Source organism: Gracilinanus agilis, chromosome 5, assembly GCF_016433145.1.
Source record: "Gracilinanus agilis isolate LMUSP501 chromosome 5, AgileGrace, whole genome shotgun sequence".
Taxonomy (NCBI): Eukaryota; Metazoa; Chordata; class Mammalia; order Didelphimorphia; family Didelphidae; genus Gracilinanus; species Gracilinanus agilis.
In genome coordinates, this window is record NC_058134.1 from 187,096,715 (window position 1) to 187,110,271 (window position 13,557).

The following is a 13,557-nucleotide window of genomic DNA, read 5'->3' on the forward strand; positions in this document are numbered from 1 at the left end:
ATGCTTACACTGGTTAACCTATAAAATGGCAACTGAAGACTGCTAGCAGAAGTACATAAAAGGTTTCATTTATTAGTCCTGGTGTATCTTTATTGACCATTCATACTTTTAAGTCTCTCAAAAATCATGTTATGGGATATATGAGAAAATTTTAGAATGCCTCAACTTTAATTGGTAACGAGTTATTTTACTTACTGACCTTTTTTTTTTGTTATAAAGAACACAATAAATTTCATGTTCCCACCCAGTTATTACTGGTAAACAAAATACTCAAAAACATTTTTAAGAAACTACTGAGTAGAGAGAGCTGTACTAAGCATGGAAGGAAATTCAAATCCAAAGATTAGATAAAACCCTGTCTCTGATTTAATGGTGTTTCGAGTCTTTTGTTATTATTATGTGTCACATAATAAAAACATGCACATAATTCATAAAAATGCAAAAGAATATGTAGCAAATGCATCAGAAAGATGTGAAATGATATGTGAGGCAGAAAAAGCAACAACGTAGACTAAGGAAGACTATCCAGAAGAGTTGAATTTCAAAAGATGGATATTGATTCTCTGACTGAGAAGGAAAGTGAAGGAAGGACAGTAGTTATGGGGAAAGTGTGAGCAAAAGTGTGATGGCAAGAAAGCAAAGGATGTGCTATTTATGCATTTGTGGTCAGTTCTTACTTTGGGGAGGGACATGGCAATGAATGAATCATGAATATAATTCTTATTCACTTATGACATTGTTTTATTCTCAGTGGATATCCTGACCTATGTCACCTGGAAACTGAGTGGACTGCCCAAGCACCGGGTGATTGGTAGTGGATGCAATCTGGATTCAGCCAGATTCCGTTATCTTATGTCTGAAAAGCTTGGCATCCATCCAAGCAGCTGCCATGGCTGGATCCTGGGAGAACATGGTGACTCAAGCGGTAAAGAACAAAATTATATCAGTTTTGTTTTCTTATGGTTTGGGGGCAAGGATCAGAGATGAAGGCTGACAATCTATATTTATTTCACGGAGTGACTTTTAACCTCTCCCATCCCCAACTGCAAGTGACTGGGAGGAAGTGTCAAGTGTAAGATCTCATGTGCCAGTCGTCTCCAAGAAGATAAATAAAAATACGAAAACTTTATTAGTATGTAAAGTACTAAAGGGCCATTTGGAAAGGGGTGTATTCATTCATTATGAAGAAAATTGAGAACTATTGTATTAATTTATCAGTAGAATTAAATAACTTCTACCATTCTTGCCTGTAGACCAATGTACACTCTACCCTTACAGCTACATAAAATCATTCATTTATCTTCATTAGAAATATAGGTAAAAGAGAAGGTGGGCATAGGTTGGAAAGTATAAAGAGATTGAACAGGTAGCATGTTATGCTTTGATTGCATTTTTCTAAAACCTTTACCTGTTGTCTTAGAATTGATATTAAGTATGTAAATATTGGTTCTGAGGCAGAAGAGTGGGGTTAAGTGACTTGCCAAAGTTCATACAGCTAGGAAGTGTCTGAGGATAGATTTGAACCCAAGTCTTCCCAACTTCAGGCCTGGAACTCTATTGACTGTGCTACTCAGGTGCCCCTTTTGATGGTATTTTAAAAAAAGTTTTAAAGTAGATAAAGAGTTATTCTAAATGCTTCAATGTAGTTATTGTCCCATTGAGTCTTTGTGGAACTAAATGGAGATTTAATTTGAAAGATGAAATTTGTTGTCATTCCAAAAGAATTACTGCATAAATTTTCGGGAATATCTAGATCTTATTCAATAAATCTGAATAGTCGTCCATTAAATCTGTACGTGTCACAAAAGATTGAAGTGACCAGTAACATAATATGATTTTAATATTAATTCACTGGAATGCTATTGATTAATAAATGCCTAGTTTCTTCCTAAAATCCACATATAAACTTTTTAACAATTTTAGTGACAGAAATTAACCTAACAATAATATAAAACTTCTCTTGAAATTATTGTTGTAATTTTTCCATCATGTTCAACTCTTTGTGACCCCATTTAGGGTTTTCTTGGCAAAGATACTGTAGTGATTTGCCATTTCCTTTTCCAACTCATTTAACAAGTGAAGAAACTGAGGCAAATAGGATTAAGTGACTTGCTCAGGGCCACACAGTTATTAAATGTCTGAACTCAGATTTGAACTGACAAAGATGAGTCTTTCTGATTGCAAGTCCTGCATTCTATTCGGTGTGTCCACCTAACTGTCCTTAAATTATCGCATGCTACCATCTATGCATTTTAATTCCTTGTCTACATACCTTGTCAGGAAGTAGAGTTAGGAAAAACATAACCCTAAAGAGATGACTATTGTTATTTAAGGCAATAACAGCAGTTTGATGGACTTTCCTAGGAAGGGCAGCAAAACATATTCAAATCAATTTAAGATACATTGGGAAAGCAAGAATGTATTCTAGGCTAAAGAGAACATTATTATGGCCTCCAGTGATAGTGTCTTTCTCCTACCTCTATACCTCTATCCAAGTTTAGATTCAGGTTATTAATGGGTTTAGGAATAAGCAATGATGATCTGGACCTTCACTCCAATGTCTCTGAAATCCACTCTAGGGAGGAGGCATAGAAACAAAACCAGAGCATCCTCAACTTCTGTCATCTAAGTTTTAATTGAGAAAAGGGTTCAAAAGCCTTCACACCAAAACTTTAGACTAAACAGGGGCTAGTTTTTGCTTCATTGTCCTTCTATAAAAATTTTTTTAATTAAGTTTAATTAATTAGTTTAGAATATTTTTCCATGGTTACATGATTCATATTCTTTCCCTCCCTCTAACCCCACCCTTCTGTAGCCAACATGCAATTCCACTGGGTTTTACATGTGTCATTGATCAAGACCTATTTCCATATTATTGATATTTGCATTAGGGTGATTATTTAGAGTCTACATCCCCAATCATATCCCCATTAAACCATGTGATCAAGCAGTTGTGTTTCTTCTGTGTTTCTGCTCCACAGTTCTTTCCCTGGTTATGTATAGCATCTTTCTCATAAGTCCCTCAGAATTGTCCTGGGTCATTGCATTGCTGCTAGCACAAATGTCCATTACATTCGATTGTACCACAGTGTATCAGTCTCTGTGTACAATGTTCTTCTGGTTCTGCTGCTTTCACTCTGCATCAGTTCCTGGAGGTTGTTCCAGTCCACATGGAATTCCTCCAGTTCATTATTCCTTTCAGCACAATAGTATTCCATCACCAATAGATACCACAATTTGTCCAGCCATTCCCCAATCAAAGGACATTCTCTCATTTTCCAATTTTTTGCCATCACAAAGAGAGCGGCTATAAATATTTCTGTACAAGTCTTTTTCCTTATCTCTTTTGGGTTTCTATAAAATTTTTGAAGTTGAAAATTTGAGTATTAAAGGTCAATCTACCATGGAGATTTTTTAAAGATACAAGAATCAGCTTCTTCAGAATCTCTACCATAGCCACTAGGGCTACTATCATGTCATTAGAGCTCAGCTTCAGTGCATAATCTAAAAGGTAAAGTTTAAGTAATAAAAGTAAGAAAGACTTTCTTCATAAACTCTCCAGATAGAGAACATTTTTCCTTTTTTCTTTATGCAGTGGCTGTATGGAGTGGAGTCAATGTGGCAGGTGTTTCCCTTCAGGAGCTGAATCCAGAAATGGGAACTGACAACGACAGTGAGAATTGGAAGGAAGTTCATAAGCTGGTTATTGAAAGGTCAGTGAATGTGCTAGTTCACTTTGGCTCCTCAATCTATTGTCCATTACTTGTCCATTGGGCAGAATTGTATTTAGTTATATTGGATGCCTTTTCACTTAAGCAGGTCCATAAACCTGTGGCTACAAAACTGGATAAGAGATTCTAAATGATCTACTCTTTCATAATCACTTGGGGAAATGTTTGACCTCACAAATAGTTTGAGATGCAAATTGATACAGTTTTGAGGTACCTCCTTACACCCAACCATTTGGCATCTTTCTTGATACTATATGCAGCCAATGAGGTGAGATTGGAAGCACCTATTTATTTAATGAAACCTGTAATAGACAGGCTATATGGTAAAAATCAAATATTGTCTTTCTCGTGGAAATTTTTTTAATAGGTGAGAAATACTGCAAATAGCACTCGATTAGGAGTGATGCCTGAGAAAACTACTTTGCCTCTCTATGTTTATCTTTCTTACCTGTGAAATTAGGGAGTGAAACTAGATGATGTATTTGCTTCCTTCTAGGGATATGCTGAAGCCAGCTCATACCCACCAAAAGATCTGAATGTTAACTTAGAAATAGGCAAATGTTACAAATCTGATCTTGATTTATTGTTTTGTGATTGTCTAGACTCAAACAAAGAACAACAATGGAGTGAATATCTCATTTTCAACAAGCATGGAGATCAGAAATAAGTTTGTAGGGATACTTTATAACAATGCAGCTAGGCAGTACAGTGATAGGCTGGGAGACAAGAAAACCCGAGTTCAAATCCCATTTCAGACATTTACCAGTTAGGTGACCCTGGTCAAATTATTTAACCTCTGTTTGCCTTAGTTTCCTCTTTTGTAAAATAGATAACAATAGCACCTACATCCCAGGGATGTTGTGAGGTGCATAGAGATAATAAAATCATAAAGTGTTTACTTTAGTAGGTGCCTAGAACTTGGAAAGTGCCATCTAAATGTTATCAATAATGATGATGATGATGACAATGTTGATGCTTATATTTCTGCCATGGCCAAGTGATTTTTATATCCTCAAAGCAAAGCATATATATGTTTATATTCTCTCCTAGAAGAGAAAGAATTTGATAAGTGCACAGATAAGAATGAAATATTCCTTTAAAAAATAAGAAGGGCTCGCAGATAAAACTAAAAAAAATTATTTGAACAAATATAAAGAATGTTTAACTTACATCAGGAGATAGCGGGGGAAGAATGTCACATAGAAGAGAAAAGGAAGAAAAGGGATCATTGAATTATTTAGACCTAAGTAACAGAGAAGAGGCTCTTCCTAAAGGGGAGGGAACTGGACCTTGTGAGGAGGAAGCAACTGCTTTGTCCTCCAGTAAATGATAACATATAGCCACAAGTCTTGTTAGATGAGAATATCCAGTATGAATCAAAAGAAAAAGAGATGAGTAGCAATGATTGATGACTCCCTACTGAGTGGTTCTCAGGCAGGCTATTTGTCAACCTTATAACAGATCTGCTAACTTTCTGGGGCCTTTATCAATGATGTAAAAGAAAGTCTTTCAAAATTTCTCAAACTTGACCATTTCATGGCTAACCATATTTGCTTGTTTCTTTATATGTAAAATGATCTGAAGGAGTGTATGGCAAACCACTCCAGTATCTTTGCCAAGAAAACCACAAAATAGGGCACGAAGAGTCAGACATGATGGAAACAGAACAAAAAAATAAGATTGATCTCCACTTGGGAGTTTTTATAATTTAGGCAAATTTACCTCTAATTATATCAGTATTATTTATCAGTTCATCATCATGGGGGACAAATCTTCTGACCCACTAATATTTTTAAATGCCAAAATGTACTTTGGGGTGCATGTTTTAGTCTGATTAAGATGATTAGGTCTTACAAGCTTGCCTAGACTTCTTTTGACAAAGATTTTTGTAAACCCTTGAGTGAAAAAGGGAATTTCACTAGTAAAAACTACCCTTTTCCAGTGTTTAAATATTCTAGTTTGTATTGTCTTGTCCTGGGGCCAATGTTTTCCTGTCAGAGAAACAGTTAGCAGCTGTTGTTTTAAGCTAGTCTTCTTGATGTTTTTCCAACTTCAGGAAGCCTACTCCACTCTATAAAGGAATTAAGATCAATTCCTTCAGTTTCCAGGTCTTTCTGAAGATCTTTGTTTTTTTCTTGGAGGAGGAACTAGGCTGTTTTGCAGTAGTAGTCTTTCAGTTCTTGGCATTGTTTTCATTTTTGATCTCACTTTCCTTTGTACTTCAGTGTGGCTAATCCTGTTTTAGGATCACAAGATCCTGAGTGATGCTCAAAAACACTTGACTTTTCTACATCAATGGGTGCTGCAATTTTTCTCATAGTCATCAAAGTGTGCTCTGTAAGAGTTATGATGTTTGCATGTTTCTTTTGAGAAATACTTATCTTTAAAAAAATGCAGAATTAAAAACAAAAACACAAGATCATGAAGAATAGGAAACAGACCACAATACTTGTCCTGGTGATTTGGTTTTCAAAAACAAGAGAATGGGATCTACAAACGATAGCCCAATGGTTTTGATTTCAGTTAAAGCCAGCATTTCAAAACATTTTACTAAAGAGATCATTACTTAATATTTAGAAAAAAAGTAGTGATTACAGAGCCACCATGGCCTTGTCAAGATTAGCTTATGTCAGGCTAACTTCATTTCCTTTTTTTGGCTGGTTTATTAGACATGTAGATTGGTATAAAACTATAGATAGTGTTGGCTAGTATTTTAGCAAAGCATTTGATAAGGTCGCTTGTACTATTGGAGGAAAAGATAGGACTAGCTCAGTAGCAACATTCTGAACAAGATTTGTGAGGTTTAGTGGACTTGAATCACAATCTATGGTGTTTAAGCAGCTAAAATTTTTTAATATAATCTTTGGCAGTTTTAAGAGGGGCATAGCTTACAGGATGAAGGAAGTGAGTCATACTCTAGCCCATTTTAATTACATCCTGGTCAGATCAGTAGAATATCTACTCTTCAAGGGCTGGAACTATCCATTTTGTATTGTTTTGTTTTGTTTTGTTTTCATGCCTAGCACCTAGCACCAATGTTTGTTGATTAAATAAAGGACTGAGCAGTTGGTTTAGTTCTATAGAAAGGACACTGATGAACTAGAGAATGTTCAAAAGAGGGCAACCAGGCTAGTGATAGAAAAGTGACTCCAGATTATGTCATATAAGAATCATTTGAAAGCTCTGGGGACTTTTATTGTGGAGAAAAGAAAATTGGTCAAGAGGAGGGAAGAGATGGAGGTAGCCATTACAATTGTCATCAAGTAGTTGAAGAGGTATCATCTGAAAGAGGGATTGAATTAGACTTGTTTTGCTTTCCCTCAGAGGACTGTTCTAGGCATATTAGGAAGTTGTAAAGATTCAAATTGAGACTTAATATGAGTAGAAAACTTTCTAACAATTATAGTTATCCAAAAGGCTCAGGGCTTGCTTGAGAAGATATGGATTCACTCTCATTGGAGATCTTCAAGCACAGACTGGAGGATTACTTGTCAGATGTGTTGTAAAGGGGATTCTTGTTAATGGATTAGAGTTGATGATCTTTGAGGTCCTTTGAAATAATGATTGATTTTAAGAGCTTTTTAAAGTGCAATTGTTTGGAAATGATATTGACTCAGACAAATAAAGAATGATTAATTCAGGTCACAGAGGCATGGATGAATTCCTTTTAATTGTTGAAAGGAATTTAAACTGTTTATTTTTGTCAACACTAACAATATTATTTCTTTTGCCAGCCTTTTGTACTTGTGTTTGCCATACAGTAAGTAAAGTTTAGACTGTCTGTTACACAAGATGGCAGTGATAAAAACATTCTTTTGACTAGTTTTTTTTTTGTACAGAATTATAATAATCAGGCCAACCTATCTCTATTACTATGGCCTATTCTTAGAAATTTGGTAATATTTTTATTTTAGGGTAATTTACATTACAATGAAATTATTGTGTAAGGAATCTGATTTTGGTGTGGAAAGAAGTATCTTAGCTGTAGGGACCTTAGAAATGTTGTTTAACTGTGGTACAGAGGGCTTAAGGAGCTATCCAAACCCATACAACTAATTACTGGTAGGGCTATGTCTAGAATTCAGGTCTCCTGATTCAGGGTATGGTTCCAGAGTGACAGCATGTTATCACTTTGAAGTCAGATGCTTGGGTTCATACCTCAGTTTTGTTACTGACCACTTGTGTAATCTTAATCAAGTTATTTCAACTATCTTGTCTTCAGGGTCCTCATTTGTAAAATAAGGTAGTTGGACTAAATGATCTCTAAGGTACCTTATAAAACCGAGATTTTCTGTTGCTCTACTATGTATCCACTCAATAGAAAATGAACTCTGTGAGGACCAGGTCATTTTTTTCACCTTCTCTTACTTAGTACAGTAACTGGCACATAATAAGTGTTGAGTAACTATTGATTGACTAATTGACTGACTGTCTAATATGTACATTACACATAGTATACATAGACCACTTTTTAGTGTTGTTCATTCATTTCAATCATGTTATGAACTCATTTGGGCTTTTCTTGGCAAAGATACTGGGGTAGTTTGTCATTTCAGATCATTTTTACAGATGAGGAAACTGAGGCAAACAGTTAAGTGACTTGCACAGAGCCCCACAGCTAGTTAGCATCTAAGGCTGGATTTGAACTCAGGTTTTCTTGACTCCAGACCTGGCATTTTGTCCATTATGCCACCTAGCTGCACTGGACCACATTTATGTAGCACTTTATAATATGCTTTCCTTGCAAAATTCCAATGAAGTAGGTAAGGCAAATATTATTGCCCCCATTATAGATAAGGAAACTGAAGCACAGAACTATTAATTGATTTTCCCATAATCCATGCTAAATAGTAACAGGACTAGAATCTAGGTGTTTTGACCCCTCCATTCTTTCTCCTACACCATGCTTTTCCTTCTACCTTTGATTTTGAAACTATTCCCCAGTACATTTCTGTGGCATTGAAAAGAATGAATGAAATTTTGGGGCAAGATTTCACCTTGTTTGAAGCTGTTTCAAGCCTGCCCAACTCCAGTGAGGTCTTTGACTCAAGAAAAGGAAATTTTCTATTTGGGAAAAAAATGTACACATCACTCTTCCCATCCTTTCTTGAATATATGGCCAGTTAGATATTTATGTATATGAATTTGATTTACAGTGAGATGTGCTTATATTATTTCACCACTCTTTTACCTTAAAAAAACCCTCTTACCTTTCTTCTTATTGGTTCTACAGCAGAAGAGCAGTAAGGATTAGGCAGTGGGGTTTAAATGACTTGCCCAGGGTCACACAGCTAGCAAGTGTCTGAGGCCAGCTTTGAAACCAGGACCTCCCACCTCTGGGCCTGGTGCCCTATCCACTTACCTAACTAGCTGCTTCCTACCTTGCCTTTTGAATAATTTTTCTTTTAAGTCCTAAGAAGTCATGGTGTTATATACAATTATAAACTCTAGTAGTTGGATGGGATATTAGTTATCATCTTATTCAATTCTTTCATTTTACAGGAGAGGAAACTCAGTCCCAGAGAGGCTAATAAGAAAATTGTCCAAAGCCACAAAAGTAGAGCTAGAAAGGGCTGGGATTTGAACCTCAGCCCAGTGACTCCTAAACTCAGCGATATTTCCCTTGTCTGATCTTGCTTTTTGAACTACTGTGAAATCATTCTTGACCAAACTACTTACAATTATGTATGGCAATAGGCTATTTATAATTTAAAACTATAAATTCATAATTTAAGAGTGGTAAACTCTCTGAATACATCTTTATTTAAAATATGTTAATAATTATTTTATTTTTAGATAACTTTCCTTTCCAAATGTATATTTCCCAGAGAGCCATCCCTGGTGACAGAGAAAGAGTGATATAGGGGAAGAAAACAGTTCTGCCTTCTGGCATGTTGGCATGCTGCCAGCATATCAACTGAGTATGATGCATATGCAATGGGAGATTGCATCCTAAGGAATATCTTAATTTTATCTGTGTTCTCTTTCATGTTGGGTTTTTTTTTTTAGTGCCTATGAAGTGATCAAACTTAAAGGATACACTAACTGGGCTATTGGATTAAGTGTTGCTGATCTTATTGAGAGCATGTTAAAAAATCTATCCAGGATTCATCCTGTGTCCACTATGGTGAAGGTAAGAAAAAACTTATAGGGAAATAAAATACTATTTCATTCCTTTCTATTAAGGGATATTTAATATAGACTGTTGTTACCAAATTCTCTTATTTTGAAGTATTTCTTCTCCTAGATATTAGTCTAGAATTAGCAATTAATTTATAGAATCATCCTTTAGAATGAGTTGTTTCTGCAGTTGGCTAATCTCATTTTTATATTTCTTATTAGCCTTGATTTGTACAGTTACTCTGTTGTACAATTTTTGGTATGTAACAGAACCTGGGGTATAATCATTTTGTTGGAGTGAGCAGAGAAAGTCTTTTTCTTTTTAAGTTTAATTGATGTCCTTTATTTTAACATCTTAGCCATTTCTGGATATGCCTCCCCAAAACCCACCCTCTCCACCCTACCTGGAATTGAACTCTTCCTTATAAGACAAAAACAGTTAAACAAAAAACATAACAAAAAATAATGGATACAATGAACATCTCTGACACTGTATGCAATATTCTATCCTAGTAGCCTCTCAGGTAATAAGAGGAAGGTTTGTTTCATTCTCTATTCTCTTGGACCATTTTTATTTTTCCATTTATCCAGAGTTTGTTTCCTTTTAGTGTTCTTTTCATTTATATTGTTGTAGTATTGTGTAGAACGTTCTTTTGGTTTGCCTTATTTTTCTTAGAAGAACAAACTAGCCTTTTTTCATATCCAGTAATCATTTTGACTAATAAACTTAGAAAAAATCTTGTAAAACAAATGTTACTTGGAAAACTTGGAAAACACGATGTAAGGATGGATTTGAAAATTACATTTGGAAATGTCATTTGCATTATTTATTGATGTGCATATTTTAGAGAGAGGGAGTATACTGTAATGGACTGAGTACTAGGCTTGGAATCAAGTAGAAAGACCTGGGTTCAAATCTTGCCTCTTACAATAGCAGTGGGACCCTAGACAGATCATTTAACTTCTTGGGGTCTCAGACAGCTCCCTAGGACTAATATACTAAGCCAGTGGTTCTCAAAGTAAAGTCCTGGGACTTCTTGGGACTGCTAAGAATCATTCAGGGGATCCATGAGATTAAAATTATTTTCATAAAAATATTAATAAAATAATCTTAAGAGTTTAGGAGAATGTGAAAACCAAAAAAAATTGAGAATCACTGAACTAAGTCATAGAATCATGATTATTTCCATAATTAAAAATTTTGCATGGCACTGTCAGCATTTTAATTCTACACTCATTATTTTTGCTTTCCTACCTTCCATATGAAATGCATAACAAAGATAGCATAAAACTCGGGCAAATTATCTCATCCCTTACTAGTATTGAATGGTTTTCTGTTTAGAAAACATACAAAACTCTGGTGGTAGTTTTTGCCTTTAATATCAGTACAATCATGGATGTATTTATTGGACATATTTTATTAGCTTTCATTTTGTTATACTGTAGCAATTTTCTTAGAAGTTCATCTGACCTTTTTTCTCCCCTATTTGGAAGCAAAGGGAGATTGAATGCTCTCAGATATAATAGTTACACTAGGTAATCTCTAATTTCTAAGATCTCTTCCACTCTAGGACTCTACGAGAAGCTTGCATGGGCTAACTACCACCTGAAAATCCTTTTCTCATCAAAACTTCTTTAAGAACACAAACTTAGGAAATGGGCTCAGTGGATGGAGAGCCAGGCCTAGATATGGGAGGTCCTGGGTTCAAGTCTAGCCTCAGACACTTCTTGCTGTGTAACCCTGGGCAAGTCACTTAACCCCCATTGCCTAGCCCTTCCTGCTCGTCTGCCTTGGAACTAATACACAGTATTGATTATAAGATGGAAGGTAAAGGTTAAAAAACAACAACCAAAAAAGAACACAAACCTACAAAGATATGCTTGGAGTCAGAGACCTTGTTTTCAAATTCTAGGTGTTCAAGTAATACATGTGCAACTTGAGCAAATCTCAATTCCTCATTTTTAAAAGAAGAGGGTTGAGGTAGGTAGCCTCTACAGTTCCTTCTGGCTCTGAATCTATAATCTTCTATTAGTACTGAATTTAGACATTCATGAAAAATTGTATCCCACCAATCCTATGAGGCAAAAATTGAATTTGACTTAATAGATTTAAAAATATTATGGTTTTAAATGATTTATTGGTATCCATTAAAAAAAAAATAAAGCCACATGCCTGTTAAGAGTCAGTCTGAAAGGAGGCAGCTGGGTAGCTCAGTGGATTGAGAGTCAGGCCTAGAGACAGGAGGTCCTGGGTTCAAACCCGGCCTCAGTCACTTCCCAGCTGTGTGACCCTGGGCAAGTCACTTGACCCCCATTGCCCACCCTTACCACTCTTCTGCCTTGGAACCAATACTCAGTATTGACTCCAAGACAGAAGGTAAGGGTTTAAAAAAAAAAAAAAAAAGAGTCAGTCTGAAAGTTGCGTCCTGTTGCCTCCTCCTCCCATCCTGGCTTCTGCTCCCAAGGCAGAAAAGAGGAAGTACCAATCCAGTCTCTCACTATTTATCCTTCTATCTATGTTATTACACTTCCTGCCCACGTGATTATGCAAGAGAGGAAGCCAGTTGGCTCTTGGGAAATGTAGTTTCAAAGAGACCTAAATGTCCACAGGAAGTTTAGATCAGGGACCTAGAAATTAGTTCAAGGATGCCCAAATTTCCAAAATCACACTAGAATTAATGTAAGTGGTAAACACTGAGTTTTCCAAATTATCTATGCCTTGATCCAATTTTCCGTAACCTGATGACTACTCTTCTGTCAGAATATCTGAATGAAATAGTGTTGGTTCCACTGCTGAAATTATTTCAAACACTTTATATTTATCTCTCATAGACTAATTGACATTATTTCTTTACCAAAGGGGATGTATGGCATCGAGAATGAAGTATTCCTCAGCCTTCCATGTATTCTGAATGCTCGAGGACTAACCAGTGTTATCAACCAGAAGCTGAAAGATGATGAGGTAGCTCAACTCAAGAAGAGTGCAGATACCTTGTGGGACATCCAAAAAGATCTGAAAGACCTGTAACGTCCATAGCAGTATTCTGTAGAAACCCAATCAATATGATATGATTCGCTGTGCCCACTTAGTGCTTAGCCATCTTGGTGGTTAGAATTTTTTCTCTTGAACTCAACTCTGGCCACAGCATCAAAGTATATAACTAAAAGGCTTGCTATATGAACCAATAAATTGATTACTGAAGTGTGCTTTCTTCCCTAAGATACATTTTTAAAATCCTTATGAATAGCATTTTTTTTCTTTTTAACAGAATAGTATGATGAAAAAAATTCCAGTTGTAATTGTTCAGCTAAATAATCTGTGTCTCCAGAAGGTTTTGTTTTGTTAGCAAATTATGCTTGTAATGCTATTCACTGCTAAATACTGCTTTTTTTGATAGAACCGGAATATTATAATACTTTAAAAAAAAAAGGAAAATGATGTTGAGGTGGAAAAGATTCTTCATCAGAACCTTACAAAAACAGTCATATTGGATTGGCCCTCTATTATAATGTTTAGGCCTAATTTCCCTTTCATAGTCTTCTGAGGCAAAAAGAAATATAAATTTGAGGTAGTGAGTACAAAACCTGTGACTGAAAAGGCAGGATTGGGATAAAGGGTGAATTATTGGTTGTCTGTTGAATGAATAGAATAGAATGAATAGATCAAATCACAACATTTTTGGTACTGGGCATTTTACCTCTGTCA

At 35.7% G+C, this 13,557-nt stretch overlaps 1 protein-coding gene across 2 annotated transcripts in view; it reads left to right on the top strand.

The window, feature by feature from the left end:
* The window catches only part of LDHB (lactate dehydrogenase B), a 28,872-nt gene extending 15,814 nt beyond the window's left edge, over positions 1-13,058 (top strand). For both annotated transcript variants that reach the window (XM_044678820.1, XM_044678819.1), the window contains exons 5-8: positions 752-925; positions 3,596-3,713; positions 9,741-9,864; positions 12,712-13,058. In XM_044678820.1, coding sequence (XP_044534755.1) covers positions 752-925; positions 3,596-3,713; positions 9,741-9,864; positions 12,712-12,879 — 584 coding nt within the window. In that variant the 3' untranslated portion in view covers positions 12,880-13,058. The remainder of the gene's footprint in view (positions 1-751; positions 926-3,595; positions 3,714-9,740; positions 9,865-12,711) is intronic.
* Positions 13,059-13,557: the final 499 nt, after the last annotated feature.